The 19,558-nt window shown below is 30.5% G+C and overlaps 2 protein-coding genes across 2 annotated transcripts in view; one reads left to right on the top strand and one right to left on the bottom strand.

Annotated features, from left to right (window-relative positions):
- The window catches only part of LOC111623838 (complex I intermediate-associated protein 30, mitochondrial-like), a 20,558-nt gene extending 10,675 nt beyond the window's left edge, over positions 1–9,883 (bottom strand). The window contains exons 1-2 of the mRNA XM_023366553.1: positions 9,741–9,883; positions 6,033–6,345 (exon numbers count right to left, since the gene is read on the bottom strand). Coding sequence (XP_023222321.1) covers positions 6,033–6,323 — 291 coding nt within the window. The 5' untranslated portion in view covers positions 6,324–6,345; positions 9,741–9,883. The remainder of the gene's footprint in view (positions 1–6,032; positions 6,346–9,740) is intronic.
- Positions 9,813–19,558, top strand: part of LOC111623840 (calcineurin B homologous protein 1-like) — a 26,866-nt gene continuing 17,120 nt past the window's right edge. The window contains exon 1 of the mRNA XM_023366557.1: positions 9,813–9,991. Coding sequence (XP_023222325.1) covers positions 9,925–9,991 — 67 coding nt within the window. The 5' untranslated portion in view covers positions 9,813–9,924. The remainder of the gene's footprint in view (positions 9,992–19,558) is intronic.

Below are 19,558 nucleotides of genomic sequence, written 5' to 3'. Positions count from 1 at the left end.
AAAAGGAGGTTTATTTGGTGTTAAGCCAAGGCTTAAATGCCAAAATGTTGTGATATTTGTCTGTAAATTTTAAAATAATATTGTAAATTGGTTTTAATTTAGTAGTACTTTTAATATACATGTGAGGAGGGCCCTTTTGTAATGGCCAAAGCACTTAATAGTATAAGGCAAACAAAATAAAGCTCCTTTTAATTATGATGTCATTTTGAATAAACAGAAATAATGAAAAACATGTCTATTGTAGTTTCTGATGGAAAGGAAAAAACTACGATGTGATCTTTCATCCATATTATATTTATTGATTAATTGATTATTCAATAAATTTCATAGTGTTTTGTAATTGTATTTTCTACTATGACAAAAGGATCTATCTAACAATTTAACTTGTACATAACAATTACAGGTTATTTTTTAAACATCAATTTATATTTAATTATTTCAGCTTACTTTGGATTATGAAGTTAAGCATGTATGGTGTTTGATTCAGTAAATTTGATATAATATCACTTTTACAAAATAATGTTTATTAGGAATTTTCTTATATTTTGTAAATTCAGACAATACATAAATGTCTTCTAAATTTGTCCTTTTGCATGCACAAGGAAATTAAGTTTCACAGTTGAGCCAACCTTTTCTTTGAGGTTACTCGTTCACCTCAATACGTAAAACTTTAAAAAAAAATTTTTTTATCAGACTTTAAGTGTTCATTTATTTTTATGTTCTTTGGATTTAAGCACAAATTTGTTACAGAGAACTTATCATACAGGAATACTTTTTCAATGAAAAAAGTAGATTTTGTTTTCTATTTTTTTTATAAAAGGAAATGCATTTCAGGCTTTAAAAACATAGGGTAGATCTAGTAAAAATAAAACTAAAAAAAGTAATAAAAGGTATACTTATAAAATTAAAAAATAAACCTTGCTAAAAATATAGAAAAACTTGACAAATAAAAGGAGTAAAAATATAAAAAACTGGCTAAAAATTAAGTTTTTATGTTTTTATAAGATCCATATGATACAGTTATCAATATTTTGACTTTTGGTAGCACATTCATATTGATTTAAACTCCAAAAATATATTGTAACTAAATTTATGTGGTAATATTAGAAAAAAATGAAAATTATATAAGAAATTTATAAAGATGTCCACATAAACATCTTTCCAGCATTGCACAAGTATTATGCCTATTGTGCATGCTTGATCCAGTGCTAAAATAACTGAAAAGAATCAATTTAAGATAATTTAGCATAATAAGAAAAATAATCTGACTGTAGAGGATAAAGACAACAATGCAAATTAATATAAAAAGCGAGCTTTGTTTTGTTAGAGAACACGTTAAAGATGACTGCCTTCAGTGGCAATTCAAAGACGTAGTATATGAAATGATGATACCAAAATTACAGTCTTATGTATTTCTAATTTGCTAACATCAAGCAACACTGCTGGATATGCATCACACACTCGCTAATTCTTTAAGGTGATCCCACAGAAAAATTCAGATGGTCAAGTTTGGGGAACATAGTGACATAGAACAAAGCTGTATTGTCCTATCTGGTGGTTGCCAAATTGCTCTAAAAGCTACTGATGTATGTCTGTACAGAATGAAATGGTGCACTATTCCATAGTTGTTTTGATGTGTTTGATATTTGAGATCTTGTGTGGCATTTAATTTTTTAAATTTATTTTTAGTGAGAGTTTCTTTGAATAAATTTGTAATTAATTAATTTGTGGTTTGTAATTAATTCTGTATCAGTAGTGTCACTGGTTGTGATTGTTGTGTTAGTGTTTTCATTGGTTTGTATTATGCTGTGTACATTTTTATGAGTGACATTTCCATTCCATGGATCATAACCATGTTAACTTTTTCATTGTTTTGTACTATGTTTTCTTTGGTCTTTAGCTCTTTTGCCATCAATCATTACATTTTTAGTTTTTCTTCTTGGTGGCACTCTGATTTTCATTTGATATTTCCAGAGTAATGCATTTGACTATCCCGCATTTTTCTTGAATGGATTCGGGATTACTTTCAAACTTCCTGTTATATAGCTGTTTGTTATTTTATCTTTTATCATGACTCCACATATTTATTTCACCATACCCATTTCAGTTATATGCATTTTCCATTCTGTTTCTTTCTAACAGCATAGTGCTCTGACCAAACCTGTTGTAGTTGTGTCAATAAGTCTTCTTCAAGCCATTCATCCACTGTTGTGTTTATGTTCAGATATTGGTCACTATTCAGTATCATCAATATAGGACAAAGAAGCTGCTCATCCCAAATTCCATACCCAATGTTTAGGGTAAAACACATTTGGTGTTGCATATATCCTGTACATCATAGAACATGCTCTGCCCAGTAGTGAACACCGTGACAGTTATACACTTCATTCTGGGAAAAAGATGCCGAAAGAAGTTGTGGTTCATCATGTTGAACCACTCAAATAGTTGTGCAGCATCCTCTACATATTGTACTGGTTAGAATGGAATGGATTCATTCATGGTGATGTAATATCTGGTGTATTTGTGTCTGATGCAGTCCATAACGTAACCAAACCTTTTCTGGAAAGATCTTTTTTGTCCCTGGATAGATGCACACCCAGTATACTCAATAAAGAAAACTTTAAATAATTATGTGTGGGATTTTTTTAACTCAAAAACTTTCTGGATTTGCTGGAGAACTTATTTCAAGAAAACATCAATATTTCTATAAAATAACATATGAAATTTAGAGATTTTATAGAAAAAAACAAATTTACAGATTGTTTCATACATCTTGGCCAGGCATAGTACTTGGTTGGAATTCTGTAAGTTTTATGAAGTTCAAGAGTCACTTTTTGGTAACACAGAGATATTGCCACATCAATTTGTTCCCTTCACTAAATGAATAGACTAGTTCCTGCTGCTGTGCATTTTTACAGCCCAGCCAAATTCATGAAACGAATTGTATAATCTTGTCTGCACATAAACTATATATTGTGCACATGATATGAATATGATTTATACTTTAAAACTATTCTGAGTGATTCTCTTTATTATTAAACTTATTATATACTTTTTATACTATTTCAGCATTATAAAGCAGTTAAATAATAAAAATGCTTAAAAACTTTCACGAAGGATCCTTTAATAAACTTTTTTAATTGTTCTAATTGTTACAAAATAATTTCAAAATTAATATATTTTTTAGTTTTTATGGAAATCATATACAGCGGAACCTCACTTAACAAGCACCTCACATAATGAGCAAAACAAATTTGTAAAAAAATTACTTGCTTAACAAGCAACTTTTCACATAATGAGTGATAAGAAAGGATGTCCAGGATTGTGCGTATGTTCCATCAGTCTGAGTTTTGCACTCGTTCCACTAGCATCTTAGTGTTGCTTGTGATCACACGTTTTTCCAAACTTATGTTCAGACATATTACATATAAACATCAACAACCATAGCCCATTATATAATAAACATGCCAAACGATATGCCAAGTTCTTAGGCTATGTAAAGGCTATAATTAAATATCAGAAATTAATTAATTTGATTACACATAGGCAGTTATGCTACCATCTCGTATCTACAATCATCGCTAAACCCGATGTAATAGCTAATCTCCAAACGTACGCCGTAAATCCATCGGGCTAGTTTTATGGCTAATTACTATATTAATTACATAACGAATTTGGTACTAGAGGTAAGCGTTAGGCGCCATCTCTTATTAATATTAATAATTATAAATAAATTAATTAATTTAAATAATTTAGAACCGCTGGGAGAAAAAATCGGCCCGGAGCGGGACTCGAACCCACAACTCCTGCTTACCGTGCAGATGCGTTGCCAATTACGCTACCTGGACCTCCAGTACGATCTCCTCTTCCAGCGTATAACTATGTAACCATCGACGGTTATTACAATGCCGGCTGGGGACACATTCAGTGCCCACGTCCTACTCCTATACGGCACTCAACCGCTAGCCCGATGGATTTACGGCGTACGTTTGGAGATTAGCTACCATCTCGTATTAAATTTAATGACCAATTCCAGAAATGTCTAAATTATAAATAATTAATTTTTAATTAATAATGTAATGAGCCTATGCTCAACCTTCCGGAAATATGGTGCATGTCATACATGAGGTTAGTACAATACTTTTTATTTGAGTTAATTGTAAATTATACATTATTCATATTCTCTATTTTTTTTCCATTTTTAAAATTTATTTTTGTTTCTGGTTTGTTTATTGTTATTAATATTAATGTTTTTCAATGTACTGATGCATTTAATGGAATACATTTTAAATTTACTGTTTGGAATACATTAACACATTTTTTAAAATTGTAAGGTTTCATTAAGATCCCATTATTCTATGCCTGAAGAATACAATCTATAATTTGTTGAAAGTACTTGTAATAATGTTTCAAATAAAAAATAATAATGCTAATAGACAAGTATTAATATTTTTCTTAGTTTTTGGCATCACAAGAAGCAATTTCAAGCCCAAGATCTTTACATTTTTGGACTCCCCGGGACCTTGAAATTTTTTTTCTGTATGTATGGATATTAGTGTGTGTGGGGGGCATGATTTTGTTCTGTTCACCCATTTTGAAGCTTACTAACTCATGTCTTTTATTGAAAATTTCTGAAATTTTGCAGAAAGGTTTGTAAATTAGGGGATTAATGCTATTAAATTTTGGTGGTTAAAGGTCAATGAAGTAGGGAGTTATTAAAGGGGGGTCACGTGTTATATCTCAAGTAGGGTCAGACCTAATGAAAATTTTACTTGTTATTAGCATTTACAATCTTTTATAAAACCCATTTCTACCCTCAAAATTAAGCTTTTTGTCATTTTATAATAATTATAATATTTTATTTCGAAAACTTTTTATATTTTTAACAGGTGGTACCATCAAAATTTTAAATGTTGCTGGGAAAGTTATGAACTTATTGCTGGATTTGTTATTTTTAAGTCTAAAGAAATCTGAAAGTGGACTCTTTTATTCTGATAAAGTTGAATTTCTTAACATTATGGTTATTGTTATTTAGCTGTTTGAGTTAGTTCATTTTGCTAACCTGTAAAACATTACCATCTTATTTGTTAGATTAACATATTGTATTTATCCAAAATGGAGATTGTTTAGTAGCTAAATGAAGACTCTTTCTTAGACTGTAAGCAATACTTTTTAAACAATCCATGTCTCCTGTACTTTGATGTGTAAGTTGTAAATATATAGTATAAAGAACAGACTTATTAATGTTTATTTTCTTATTCATTTTGGTAAATTTTCCTGTAGGTCTAGCATGCAAATAGATGGGATAACAAAACAGACATTAAGAAGTCTGTTTTGTTACCATGTCAGTAAACTTAACTTCCTGATGTTAGATCTAGTGTGTGAATAGGATAACAAAACAGACTTACTAATATCTGTTTCATTCTCCATTTTTGTAATTTTTCCTTTACCTCAGATGTGTAAAAAAACAAAATAACAAAACAGAATCACTAATATCTATTTTTTTATCCAAGTTGTTAATTTTCCCAAAAGGTCAAGTATGTAAACACATGGTAAATAAATCAGACAAAATAACTTCTACTGTAATCTGTTTTGTTAATTTTGCCTTTAAACCTAGCATGTAAATAGATAAGATAACTAAACAGAATTTATTAATGTCTATTTTGTTACCCATTTTTTTACTGTAACCTTTAGGACTAGTTTATAATTATAAAATTTACCGAAATTATCATCTAATTTTATTACTTCACATCTACTTTTTTACAAAGTCGCTCAAAAAACTCCAATCTCTCTTTTTTCATAAAATCCACAAAAGGAAACCCTTGTTTCAAAGAGTTTGTGGAGCAAACAGTTTAAATATCTTTGCTTCCACAACCACAGATAATCAATGAAAAGGCTATTACAGGTGTGCCATTTGCCCTTCCATCTGGCACACATGCAACAGTAATGAGCATTATTGTGTCACATGTGAATAACAAAACAGAAAAAAGCCATATTATTTTCATAATATACATCTTTGAATATATAAATACCTGAGTATCAAAAGTCCAAACAATTTTAGTTTCACCAGGAATATAATGTTGAGGATCATCATAAAATTTTTCAATTACTTCATCTTTCCATACTTTAATTTCTTCTTTTAATACTTTCAACCCTTCTTTCAAATAATAGAGCCTACTTTTATCTTGTCGTGAACGACGTCCTTGTCTAATATCTCTTTCCCAAAAATTCCGTGTTGACAGGATCACAATTCCTGGAGCAAATCTTTGTAAAGTACTTCTTGAAATCAAACACTTTTGTAATATATTTACAGTTATCATCATAATATTTCTTGAGTAGTATTAACTAAAAGAAATTATTTCTTTAATTATATATTTATTTTTTGATAAAAAGAAAATTCTAAAATTATGATTTTTATTACATAAATGTAACGTAAGATAATATTTAATTGTTATGTATAACATAATATTTAATGTTATGTATAACATTAAATATTATATTATGACAAACATTATGACAAAACTGACAACAGAAAAAATAAATATTATTTTTCCTGTTGTCAATTTTTTGAATTTGAATTTATGTATTCTATTTTATGGAATGCCGATGTTCCAATTCTCTCGTTAAACCTGAGGATGGCCTATAGAATAGGCTGGAAATGTTAGTTTTCAATAAAACTATCTCGGCAACATAAAAGGTGTGTTATGATAATCTATTTGCTGGTTTAATTTTGAAGGTTTTGTTGGTGTTATGTAACATAACAAATAATAAATTATATTAATAAATTCATTCTTCAAATACATGGTACAATTGCAGATCTGAATGACACTCTTAACAGAGCTGCAGACCATGTCCATAGGAGCAAAAGTGTCAAAGGAATTATACCTCTTCATGCAACCCTTTGTGAGATAGAGCTCCCAAAAATCAGTCTACTTCCAAGGCACAATTGGGAGTCATGCTGTGTGCTCTACTAAATGGGGCCACACACATTAAGGAAATCCTTTGAGGAATAACTATGCAGGCCTGGCCTTGAGGAAATTCAGAATTTCCTATTGTCCACACATGAGAAGGAAAATCTCTGTTAGTCAGTTGGCCATGCATCTGATGACGATGTACTGGCTGTTCTTGGATGTTTATTGGAAACAAATTGTATTAAAACTCGCGAGAAAAACATGTGCATAGAAGTGTATGGTGTAAATAGTAGTAGTAGTAGTGGTTTGGGTAGCACTGATCACAAAATTTAATAATTCTCAACCACATCCGTTAGTACAAATTGTAAAAATTATTATAGCAAATTAATTTAATAATTTAATAATTAAAAAGAATTTATTAAACTTTGTCTTATTTGTTAAAATATTATTTTAAGTTGTCATGTTTTAATTTACTTGGATAATAAAACAATAAATTTTTTAAAATTTAAAAGAAAATGATATAGAGTATCAAGATGTTTTATGAAAACTGAAGAAATGAATTGAGAAGTTTTCTAAATATTAAAATTATTTATAATTTTAATTTACTTGAGAAATTTTTGATCTGAAATTAATTTTTCAGGTTATAAATAATAAAAGTTAATAAGGTTATAGAAAATAATTCTTCCAAACATTCATTAGACATTGTTCTCAGTACTCAGAGGCCTCACAATTGAACGTCAGGATGGCACACACGTTACGGTTGGCCTGCGCTGTCCAAAACTGTGCAGGAAAATCAAAGGGTTTTTTGTTTCTACTCTGGTGGCCTGTACAGGCTGCCGAAACTGTACAGTTTTCCCCACACACTAACAGAAATTCCTCAAGGCCTGTGCAGTTATTCCTCAAAGGATTTCCTTAACATGTGTGATACCTTTAAGACTATCATGTTTAATTATTCAGCCCTGTGACTGTGCCAGCTTTGAATAGCCCACTCAAATGTTCATGAGTACTTGATGTTATATAGCAGGGGTGGTCAAACCATGTCACAACAGGAACTATATACTGCTTATCAGAAATACACGAGAACTGCTTATCAGAAATACTCAAGAATTGGAATGCCTATTGCAAAACCATTTATAGTATTTTCACTATATATAATATAATTACAGTAGAGCCTTGAAAACTCTGCCTAATGTGGACCGAAGGGTGGCCGAGTTTGTGAAAATGCTGGGTTATCGGGAATGGGGTTAAAAAAAATAAGTATGAGTGTTTCCTCAGAAAATACTGTAATGTACTTGTATGTATTGTTTACTTGAGAATACAACAGAGAAAAAACTGCCCAAATACCCTTAAACAAAGGAAAAGTACATCCTTTATGAAGGCATAGAGCGTTTACTACATAAAAATGAAAATTAATGAATACGCTGTGTACAGTAATTTACCTGATAAGACATACCTCAGAAAAATACTTTATGAGGCATAAAGCTGTCTATAATGAAAATTAATTAACTAAGGGTTTTTTGCCCTGCCAGGGTGTGGCCGAGTTATTCGGAGTGCCGGGTTATCAAGTGCCGAGTTTTCGAGGCTCTACTGTATCACTATTCCATAGTAAATATCACTGTTACTTTGCTTTACTTCCCTAATCATCATAAAGTACAATAATCATTTAGCTCCTTCGACTTTATGAATACAACCTAAGTTTTCAGTTGCTCGTTTGAGATTAAGTTGAGAGATTCACTTATAATTTCTGTTTATATTACACTACGTAATAGCCCAAAAACTTACAAAAATATTAGGTTCTTTACTGTTAATGGGATGCGATAGTCTTAGTGACATCCAAGTTGCTCCACTAAAACTATCGCATTTAACTATTTAGCCCATGCAATTGCACCGGCTTTGAGTAGCCCACTCGACGTTATATAGTTTTAAGGGGTGTGGGGCTCACCCCACCCGGTCACCGAGCCACAAGCAATAGCAAGAACCGAAACGCAAAGTGCACGACTGCGTGCTTTGCACGTAGTCGTGCACTTTGGTGTAGAATAAGCAGTATATCGATACGCACGTTAAAACTTGATCTTTTGCAGCCGAATATCTCTCAAAGGGTCAACAATTCCGGGCGGTGCAAAACCCCTCATTCCCAGCTCGAATCTTACCATATTGGTCAATGTCCCGTTAATAGAAAAGTATCGAACAGAGGCAGTAGTACCAGTTCAAGTTTACAATCAGTAAAGTTAATGCATTTCTTATTTATGTTATTGGTACCAGTTATGCCCAGCGCCATACACAAACATAACATCTGCAAGCAAGAAGGCAGCAGGATCTGCCTCCAAATGTGGGTTTCACATTTGGAGGCAAATATATATCTCTCAAAGGGTCACACGTAGATGTGCGATCTTTTACTTTTCTTTTACTTTTTTGCTCTTTTAGATATGGCCTACAGCTCCGATAAGGTCCCAATAGTGTCATTTAGATCTGCAATCTTACCGAACACATTCAATATAATTAAAACATTTTTATATTAAACAGAAAATAAAAATTTTAAAAATTTCTAAGACAATTTAAAGAATTTTGTATTTATATATAATAATAACGGTACAGAGTGCAACTCTGAACCAGGCAGTTGGAACCTTATCAGATTTGGGGGGGTGTAAACTTTGAGGGGGCAAATCCCTCATTCAGAATTGCAATTTTACTCACAAATAACATAGGTTTGTTTAGGTAGAAATTATTTTTATCAACTAATAAATTTCGCGACTACATAATTCATATCGTAACTATAATGTAAACAAACAATCTTTAATTAAAGTTTTGTTTAAACGATTAATTGGTTACCTCTTTCGAGAAAACACGTGAAAATTTCGTACAGTCGCCATTTTTTTTGTAATTCCTCCGCTCGTCGTCAGAGGGAGAAGCGACATCGGTAACGTTCTAATAAGCCGTAATAGTCGGAAGGGCTGTATCGTAATTAATTTTTATTAAGAATTTTCTGTTGTGGGAAGAAAATAAGTGAAACGAAATGGGGAATAAGTCTTCCTTGATGCTTCAAGAAGAAGAAATCGCCGAAATTCAACAGGAAACTGGATGTAAGATGATTATATATTTGTTTTAACCTCGCCCAACCACTATGCTAGTTGCGCTACAATGAATTTGTCTGGACGAATTTTGCCTTGTCAATTATAACCTTATTTCACTTAAAATTCGGGTCAGCTCCAGTTTTTAGGCCATTTCGTGGAGTTTGCATTATTCGAAAGCAAAAATTTGTATATTTTATGTAGAACAGCTGCAATTTCAAATGAATTAACATAAGTATATTGTTTTTATTTATTGTTTAATTAAATAAGTTTTTAATTATTTAATGTTAGTCAGTTGTAACACACTGCAGTTTTTCAACATTGACTGAAGCAATGAAATTGATAGATGAATTATCAATCAAAATACAAATATTGGATGAATAATATTTAATAAATGTATCAGGTCAGTCCATAATTTCGTGCACATTTTTATCTACAAAAAAAGCAACAAAAAATTTTAATTAAATTTTATTTCAATCTATAATGTATTCATCATTATTTTGTACAATTTCTTGCCATCTTGATGGTAGCTTTTTAATCCCATCTTTGTAAAATGATTTCGGTTTTGAATCAAAATATTCAGAAATAGCTTTTTTTACCATTGTTCTCATCCTCAAAAGTTTTTCCTTTTAAAAAATTCTGCAAACTCCAAAAAAGATGATAATCACTGGGAGTAATATCTGGCAAATATGGTGGATGAGGTAAAATTTCCCAGTTGAAGTTTTAAAGTTGAACAGTTGACGTTGTTGTCAGTTAGTTATTGACAGTTCATGTGGTATCCATTTTTCTAGCTTAGAAACTTTTCTGATTTGTTGTAGATGTCTATGAACAGTTCCATGGGATGAATTTAAACGTTCCGCAATTTCATCAACTGTTAAAGATGGTTCTGCTTCGACTATTGCAGAGAGAGCATCATCATCAAAGTCAACGGGTCCTCCAGTACGAGCCTTATCCTCCACACTAAAATCATTATTTCTAAATCTTTCAAACCACTTCTGCACAGTCCTTACACTTGTTACAGTTTGATTATAAGCAGTATTTAATTTTTTGGCTGCATTTGTAGCATTCTCACCACTTAAAAATAAAAAGTATAAAACATGTCTCTTATATTCATCTGTTACTTCCATTTTAACGAAAATAAACAACTGAAATGTTCCCAATTCTGAACAATATTATATGAATGGGATCCAATTTAACACTTCAGTGTAAAAAGTATCACATTAGACTGGCATTTTTAACAGCAAAACAAGATTTTACTCAAGGTCATAAAAATACGCAGGAACTTATGGACTGACCTGATATTTGGGGCATAATACCGTTACCCGAAGTATTTTTATTTATAGATCTAAATAATGCGCTCTTGTTTCTCGTCAAAAACCTCCTCCGGAGTACCGAGTTAAATTTGAAATGTTACCGTAATTGAATACGTAAGCGGTGAGTTTTGCAGGACTCGTCGCCGAGTCGATGGCGTGAGACGAGTCCTCCGTACAGTGGTGGCCTTAGGGGGTGGCAAGCAGGGCAATCGCCGGGGCCTCGCTCTTGGAGGAGCCTCGCGCAACAACCAAGTAGAAAAAAGTTGATATTTGAAACTTTTTATTTTATCCTTTTATTTTATCCTTATTAAAAGTTTTATCCTAAAACTTTTTATTTTATCCTTAAATTTATTTCATTAGTTATAACAATGAAATAAATTTAATTTATAGTACAGTATATATTAATATTAATAAGTGCCTACTATTTCAATTCACATACTTTGCGCAAAGGACAAGGGCCTCGCAAAGATCTGCTGCCAAGGGCCTCGCAAATATCTGCCGCCCGGAGCCTCGCAAAGGATAAGGCCGCCGCTGCCTCCGTATGGTCGAAACTGGGCACTCGCATATTTGGTTATTGAAATGTTACGTTTGCATATTTATACTTGAAATGAAAAATAGTTTTTAAGTTTGTTAGCTGTCTAAATTTCAGGTGTAAATTTCATCATGTACAATTATTTTTTTTATTTTGTAAATTAGATGCTTTTATTTAAAAAGAAACTTCCTTTTTTTTTTCAGTATTATAATATAAATTTTAAGTAATGAAGATCGTTCTAACAAGTTGCAGTGTTCTTTTAAATCTTTTTTTAATTCTGGTTAAGGACTGATAGTAGATGGTTTGAAGATAAAACCTTTGTTAAAAAAGGAGCAAACTGATGATATACTTTTATAAACAATAAAAAGACAGTAAGACTATACATAGATGCCAATATTCTATTATAGGATCTGGCACCACTAAACAGATTAAAACATTGTCTTGCTAAATGAGAGCTAAATGTCTTGCTGTTCAATACTGTTTTGTACAACACAAAACTTACAAATAGTGATTCTTTATTTAAACTTCAACTTCTTGATGTTTTCAGTCTAATTCAGGGTTGGCCAACCTTTTTAGCAGGCACGCCAAATTTCAGAAATAATATTTCCTGCCGGGCCACGCACCTAATTTTTTTTTTGTTAATTAAAGTAAACAAGCAAGCGTGCTACAGCTTCAACCACATCGTTGCTTTCCAGTAGGTGAGATTGTGGTCAAACACTTGCCTGGTTTAATGTAAAAAAAAAAAATAGGTATATTTATTTTTTGAAGAAAATAAAACATAACCGAGAATCATTTATTTAATAACCAAGAAACATATTTATTAGACAATTTAAAAATATTTAAAAGTGAGACATCTGACTTTGTTTTACAGAACTAAGTGCATCAAAATTGATCTCAACTGATGTCACTACACACAAAGTTTTCCAAATGAGCATCAGTAATTCGTGTTCTCACTTGTGATTTGATGTACTTCATGCGACTAAAAAGTTGTTCACACACATAAGTGTTTCCAAATAGTGAAACCATAGACAGAGCATGTTTGTAAAACGCTGGATATTTGTCCTTGTCCAAATACGTTTCATAGAACTCATCCAATCCTTCTTAACTCTTCTAATGTTCATTTGGTGATATGTACAGTACAATAAAGTTAACATTTATGTTTATTTGACCTAGCTCCACAAGCCCCATGTTGGCCATTAATACACCATAGGAAATCAAATATGAGCAAATAGAATGTTGCAATGGAATGAATTGAAAATTTTAAAATAACTAACTTCTAAAATGTAAACATAAAATAATCAAGAAATAAAACAAAATAAAATGATGATCATCTTTATGCTTACAGTCCCATTCTATCTGTCAAAGTTTCATCACAAAAGAGTCAGTATCTCCATAGTTTAGGCAAACTTTTTATTTTTTGTTTATAAATCTCTATTTTTTCTCCCATGAAACACCGAACTGAGGATGTGATGTAACATAACTTTAGCATTCTCCTACAGAACTGTGTCCTCTATGCTTATGAAGTTAGCTAATACTGTATTCATCCACTGTTGGGTGCATCATATTTGTGCTCTTGTAACCTTTGTACAAAGTTCTTCTTTGTGTAATGTATGTATGCTGTTATCATATTGGCACTTCTGATTCTGGCTGGTGTCATGTATAAATCTGTTTTGTGTGTCCAGATTCCTTAGGATCTTGTATACAGTCGACCCCCCTATAATTACGATTCCTATAAAACTACGAAAAAATTGCTACCGGTATCCGTAAAAAATAGTAAAAGTTCCCTATAAACACCTCAAACGTCATCGGGAAGCCGAACTACTTTCCCGCCGTCCGTAGCGCCACGCTACGGAGAGATTTCTATCGTCTGGACAGTATTATATAAATTATATATAAATTAGGTACTGTACATATAATTATATATTAATTATATATAAATTAGGTACTGTATATATAATTATATATTAACTTATTGTAACTTTGTTATAATTAAATATATAATTTCCGCCGTCTAGCGTGGCGCCACGCTACGGAGATTTTTACGCTAACTATCGTCTGTCAGTATGTAAATTAGGTACCGTAAGTCTAATACAGTACTGTAATTTTATACATTTCTTGTGAAAGAAACATTTCTTATTCAACGGCGATTAAAATTATTTATATTAATGATGTCTCCGAAGTTCTACGAAGTTTTCACAGAAAAATAAGTTGTTAGAAATCGGCCGCTCTTTGCTGAGCTGTTCCGCGACGAAAACAATGTTGAGCAATGGCAATGTCGAATGGTGACACTCGGTAAGTAATCCTACAATTTTTTGTTTATAGCGTAGTTTATACGGATTATTCCCAAAAAATATATACGTATTTTGGAAATGTTGAGTCGGATTAGTCTAGAATCGATTAATTTTATGGAAGAAAATCTTTCAAACAGCCGTAGTCCGTAAACTTGACACGTGTCGGGTTGTGATTGGAAGGATTCGTAAGAAATCGGATTCCTAGAGAATGGAACGTATCTCTATCTTATAGGGGGGTCGACTGTATTGCGTTTGTAAATGATTTTAAATGTTGTTTCTTGGCCAATTTATATATTAGTGCCATTATCTTAGAGAATGTGAATTTCTTATAATTATCACATTGATGTTGTCTTCTGTTGTGATGGAAAATCTGTCTTGTTTTCTGTATTCTGGTGAAGTTGTTATTTCCATATACCTTCAAGTTCTATATTTCTGTCCTTATTGCTTGTGCAGTGCATGTGTGCTCTTTTTATTAATGTACAGAAAGCCAATAGTTTGTAAACCTTGTTGGTCATTCAAGTCTGGTTCAATGTAAACATGAGCCATTTCTTTCCTTATAGAATTCCCCTTTTTTGTTCCAAGAAAGAATAAAGAAGAATTACTTTATGTTGAAAATGACATAACTTCTCAACTACTTCTTTTTATACTTCATATAAACAAAATAAACACTGCTTTTACATAAAGGTTGTGTTTGTATTTGAGGACAGGTAATAAATCAAATAAAGCAGAAAATAAAATAATTAATAATAATAATAGATAAATAGATGGCTTATTGTGAGGTTGTTTTATATATTTGTAGTCTAATTTGAATGGTTATAGTATTTACAAACAACTGTCACTATTATATGTACTGTTTAGTTAAATATATGTAATTTATTATATATGCTTTATCAGCAAATTATATGAAGATGTGTAATTTAATTTCTTAAATTATTTCATTCCATATCTTATCAAATAGCATATCATCTGTTGTAATTGTGTGAATGTTGCTGATTTTATTGCAGACTTTCGTTCTAACAAGTTGCAGTGTTCTTTTAAATCTTTTTTTAATTCTGGTTAAGGACTGATAGTAGATGGTTTGAAGATAAAACCTTTGTTAAAAAAGGAGCAAACTGATGATATACTTTTATAAACAATAAAAAGACAGTAAGACTANCTAATTTGAATGGTTATAGTATTTACAAACAACCGTCACTATTATATGTACTGTTTAGTTAAATATATGTAATTTATTATATATGCTTTATCAGCAAATTATATGAAGATGTGTAATTTAATTTCTTAAATTATTTCATTCCATATCTTATCAAATAGCATATCATCTGTTGTAATTGTGTGAATGTTGCTGATTTTATTGCAGACTTTTTAGAAATATTACATTTCTAAAACTTAATTTTATATTAATAATATAAATTTAATGTTACTTAAGTTTTATTGAAAACTTATTTAGTTTTCCTCCTAAATTATTATAAAAATTCAGATTTTTAAAATATGAGTTAGAATATGACCAGTTTGAGCTGACTAATTTTTAACATGCAAATCTCTGTACTATTAAAAGAATTATGATTATGATGTTTATCATAAGTTTCAAATTAAACTTTCACTGTTCTTTAGGTTTCTTTTTACAGTGATAATTGGAGAAAAGTATTAAATAATGAATAGCTTATTTTACTAAATTTATATATGAATCTATAAATAATTTTTTCTAGTAGTATTTTAAAAGTTGTATCTTTAAAATTTAAGTAATCCATTAAATAAAGTTCACTTAGTAAATGATTTATAGTCTGAAAAAACTTTAAAACTATTATTTAAAAATGTTTATTTTACTTGTGTCATATTTTTAAAACTTGGATAAAATCTTTTTCTTTGAATTTTTTAACTTCTGATTATTGACCAAAAACTCTATGTATCAGAATTATTATTAGAAATTAAGAGATTAAATATTGATTTCTGCTGATTAATCAGCATGTATTATACCTTAGCATCACTTATAAGACAGTGAAAATATATAATTATGATAAAATAATGCATGAAATATTAAATTTCCAAGTAGAAATGATACAATAGTTTACTGAAAGTAAGGCATTGAAATATAAAACTTAACTTATAAGATTTAATATTACAAATAAAATCTTACATTGAACAAAAGAGTAATTTTATTTTGAGTATTATTTGCAGTTTTATTTTAGAATTAATATAAAATAAATTAATAGTTCTGCAATTAAAAATATAAATTAATATAAGATGACAATTAACTGTTGTCTTAACATCTCATTATAATGATACATTTGATATATAAATATATTATGTAATAAATAAGCATGTCAATTTTTATAACAATGGTAAATGTTAGGGTATGTTGATATATGAACTTGCATTAATGTTAAAAAATTAAGAAACTAAAATAATGCTGATAGTAACATACAGAGAGTGAAATTCTTTTTCATTACAATTTTCTTAACTGCTGTTTTGAAATATTGTAATGCAATTTTTGTCAAGAATTGAGTTAAAGAACATATTACAAAATATTAGGTTAAAAAAAAATACTATTTTGATTATGAATAAATTATGCTATAATTTAAAATAAAAAATGTTTTCTTTATATAATTAAAAATTTTACTTGTAATTAATGCTGCAATGATATATTTTTTATCTATTGTTACCATTGATCATTTTATAAACAGTTGTCAAACGTATTTTCAACTTTTAAATGAGGATTCAAAGTATTTTTGGCAGTATTCCTATTAGAGATGGGCAGTAATTAACTACTAATTAACTAATATCAATATAGTTAATTAATAGTTATAATTTATTAATTAAACTATTAATTAATATTTAGTTTCAACCTCCCTATACTATAGTTTTTTCTTTTAATTTACAATAATGTTGCCTTTGAGTAATTATATATTGTGTTAATATATTAATCAGAGTAAATATATTGATTTCTATGAAGGTTGATGTAACTTTTGTCAAAGTCAGCAAATTTGGTTCAACTTTTTTTTACTCATTTTTGAGCATTATAGTGTTTTGAAATTTTTATATTGCCCATTCATAACAGTCAAACTCAACAAAAATAACCAATGATGTTTTGCTATGCTTTGCCATACACATGTTCAAGAAAATACATGGCTTGTTATTTAAATATATTTTTATTTTGTTTTGTACTTGCTTTCAGCTATTACTTATTATTCTGCTTCTTAAATTTAAATAGTTGGCAGGAATTTTTATGAAAACTAGAAATTTAGAAAGCAATAATGTTAGTTTGTGTGTCACACAACTATCAGCATGTAAAGAATAGGTTTTAAAATGCAGCCCTACTCTTGCCAGAAGTGCTGCAATGGAACATCTGTTTTCTTCGTTGGGAAAAGTTTTAACACCTAGACTAGGAGTGGGCAACCCTCGGCACATGTGCCAAACATAGTATGCTAATGGCTTTTTCTGGTATGTGACCCAGGACTCTCTTTAAAAATTGAATATTCAACATCTTCTCCAACTTGTATTGTGATAAAACTTGGTGATACATCTTCACCAAAGGAACAAACATTATCATTTTGCTTATTTTGTATCATAATACTCAATTTCATTGAGTATTGTGATACAAAATGATGATGTTTGTTTCTTTATTGCATTTTTAATCTTTTTAGTGATAATAAGTAATAGAAAGATGAAACTTCCTGTTTTCAAGACTTCTATCTGTGGTATATATTGACGTATCAGTTTTATTCCATTCAGTTGCATCATTCACCAGGTAGTCATTATAGAGTTTCATGCTTGGCATGATGAGAGATTGCACTTGGTCAATACTGTGTGTATTTTAGGAAAGATAGGATGACAAGATGATATAGTATTCTATAAATAACTTTTTTATTTGTAGTATTCTATATAAAAACTTTTTTATATAGAATACTACCTGTTTACTGGTTTTTTTAAACCTTTTGTCAGGGCTCCATTAAACTTGCTTGGAACTTGAACTCCAAATCCTAAGACACTCAAGAAAACTGTATCTGTCAAAGTAAAAATCTATGTGACTGATTTATTAAATCCATAGATCAAGCCTCCAGTTCTCCCTACTTTCCCAAGATTTATCATCCAAGCTATAGCAGATTCACTTTTGTTTACACAAATGCTCTTTTCAAGGAAAAATGATGTACCGTGTTTCCCCGAAAATAAGACAGTGTCTTATATTAATTTTTGCTCTGAAAAAGGCGCTAGGTCTTATTTTCAGGGAATGTCTTATTTTTTCCAGGAAGAAGAATTCATATTTATTATTGAACAAAAAAATTCCCAAGTCGAACTTAGACGAGAGTGACGTATATCCGGTGTGTCGAACTGTCGCCTTTTTATAGCATTAACATCGGACTCGATGACCAATTAGTGCTTACTAAACCGTAGCACTATGCAAATGTCATGTGGCGTGATTCCCGGCCGACCAATTAGTCATCACTAGCCGTAACGTTATGCAAATCTGTGATTCCCAAGCCATAGTCTTATGCAAATCATGCCGCGTGGCGTAATTGTCTGTTAACCAATCAGTGGCTGTACTTTCAAAAAGCCAACGGCCACTTTCAACCATCTGTCGATGACTGTTACGACTAAAAAAAACTTTGCTAGGTCTTACTTTCAGGGGGAGGTCTTAAAATTTATTATTTCGCAATTCATTTCGCACTTTATTTCGCAATTCAGCAAAATCTGTGCTAGGTCTTATTTTCTGCGGATGTCTTATTTTCGGGGAAACACGGTATTATAACTGATAAAATTTGTACAGCATAAGTATTCTCGTGTATAGCAAAATTACCACGGAACTATCTCATTCTGTCATCTATCTCCCCTAAAATAGCCACAATTAGTATTAACCAAGTGCAATCTCTTTGTGTCAACTATATAATACAGTATATAGTTGGCACAATGAGAGATTGCATTTGGTCAATATCAACTGTGAGATGGCACTCAATACTTAAGACACCATATAATAATATGCTCCCAAAAATTTCAATTGACAAGTGAGAAAATTCTACATCACAGATTTTATTATTTTGGCATGCACACTTTTAAAAGGTTGTCCACCCCTGACTATGCAATGCATGCATAACAATGCAGAATGTTGAATGAAAAATTTGAGAAACTTTTATATCTTTTTCAGCTTTGTCTCAGAATACAAGTACTAAATTATAAGAATGAAAGGAAAACAGAACTTTATTTTAATTTCAATTTAACGATTTTTGTTCTATTTCTGAGTAGTTTAAATATAATTAAATGGTATTTTCTAGAGACTACAAAAACTAAAAGATCTGTTAGATTTTGACACTTAGCATGATTAGATTTTTGGTTTGAAGTGCTAGAATTTTTGTATTATAATTTTAATGCTTCTTCCAGATAACTTTTTAATACATACACAATTCATTTTTAAAAAATTAAATAAACAACATAATATTTATGTGGTATT

This window comes from Centruroides sculpturatus, unplaced genomic scaffold (assembly GCF_000671375.1).
Source record: "Centruroides sculpturatus isolate CEXI.00-Female unplaced genomic scaffold, Cexi_2.0 scaffold162, whole genome shotgun sequence".
Lineage (NCBI taxonomy): Eukaryota > Metazoa > Arthropoda > Arachnida > Scorpiones > Buthidae > Centruroides > Centruroides sculpturatus.
The sequence above is the reverse complement of the archived record's forward strand: the minus strand, read 5'-3'. Positions and strand labels throughout refer to the sequence as shown.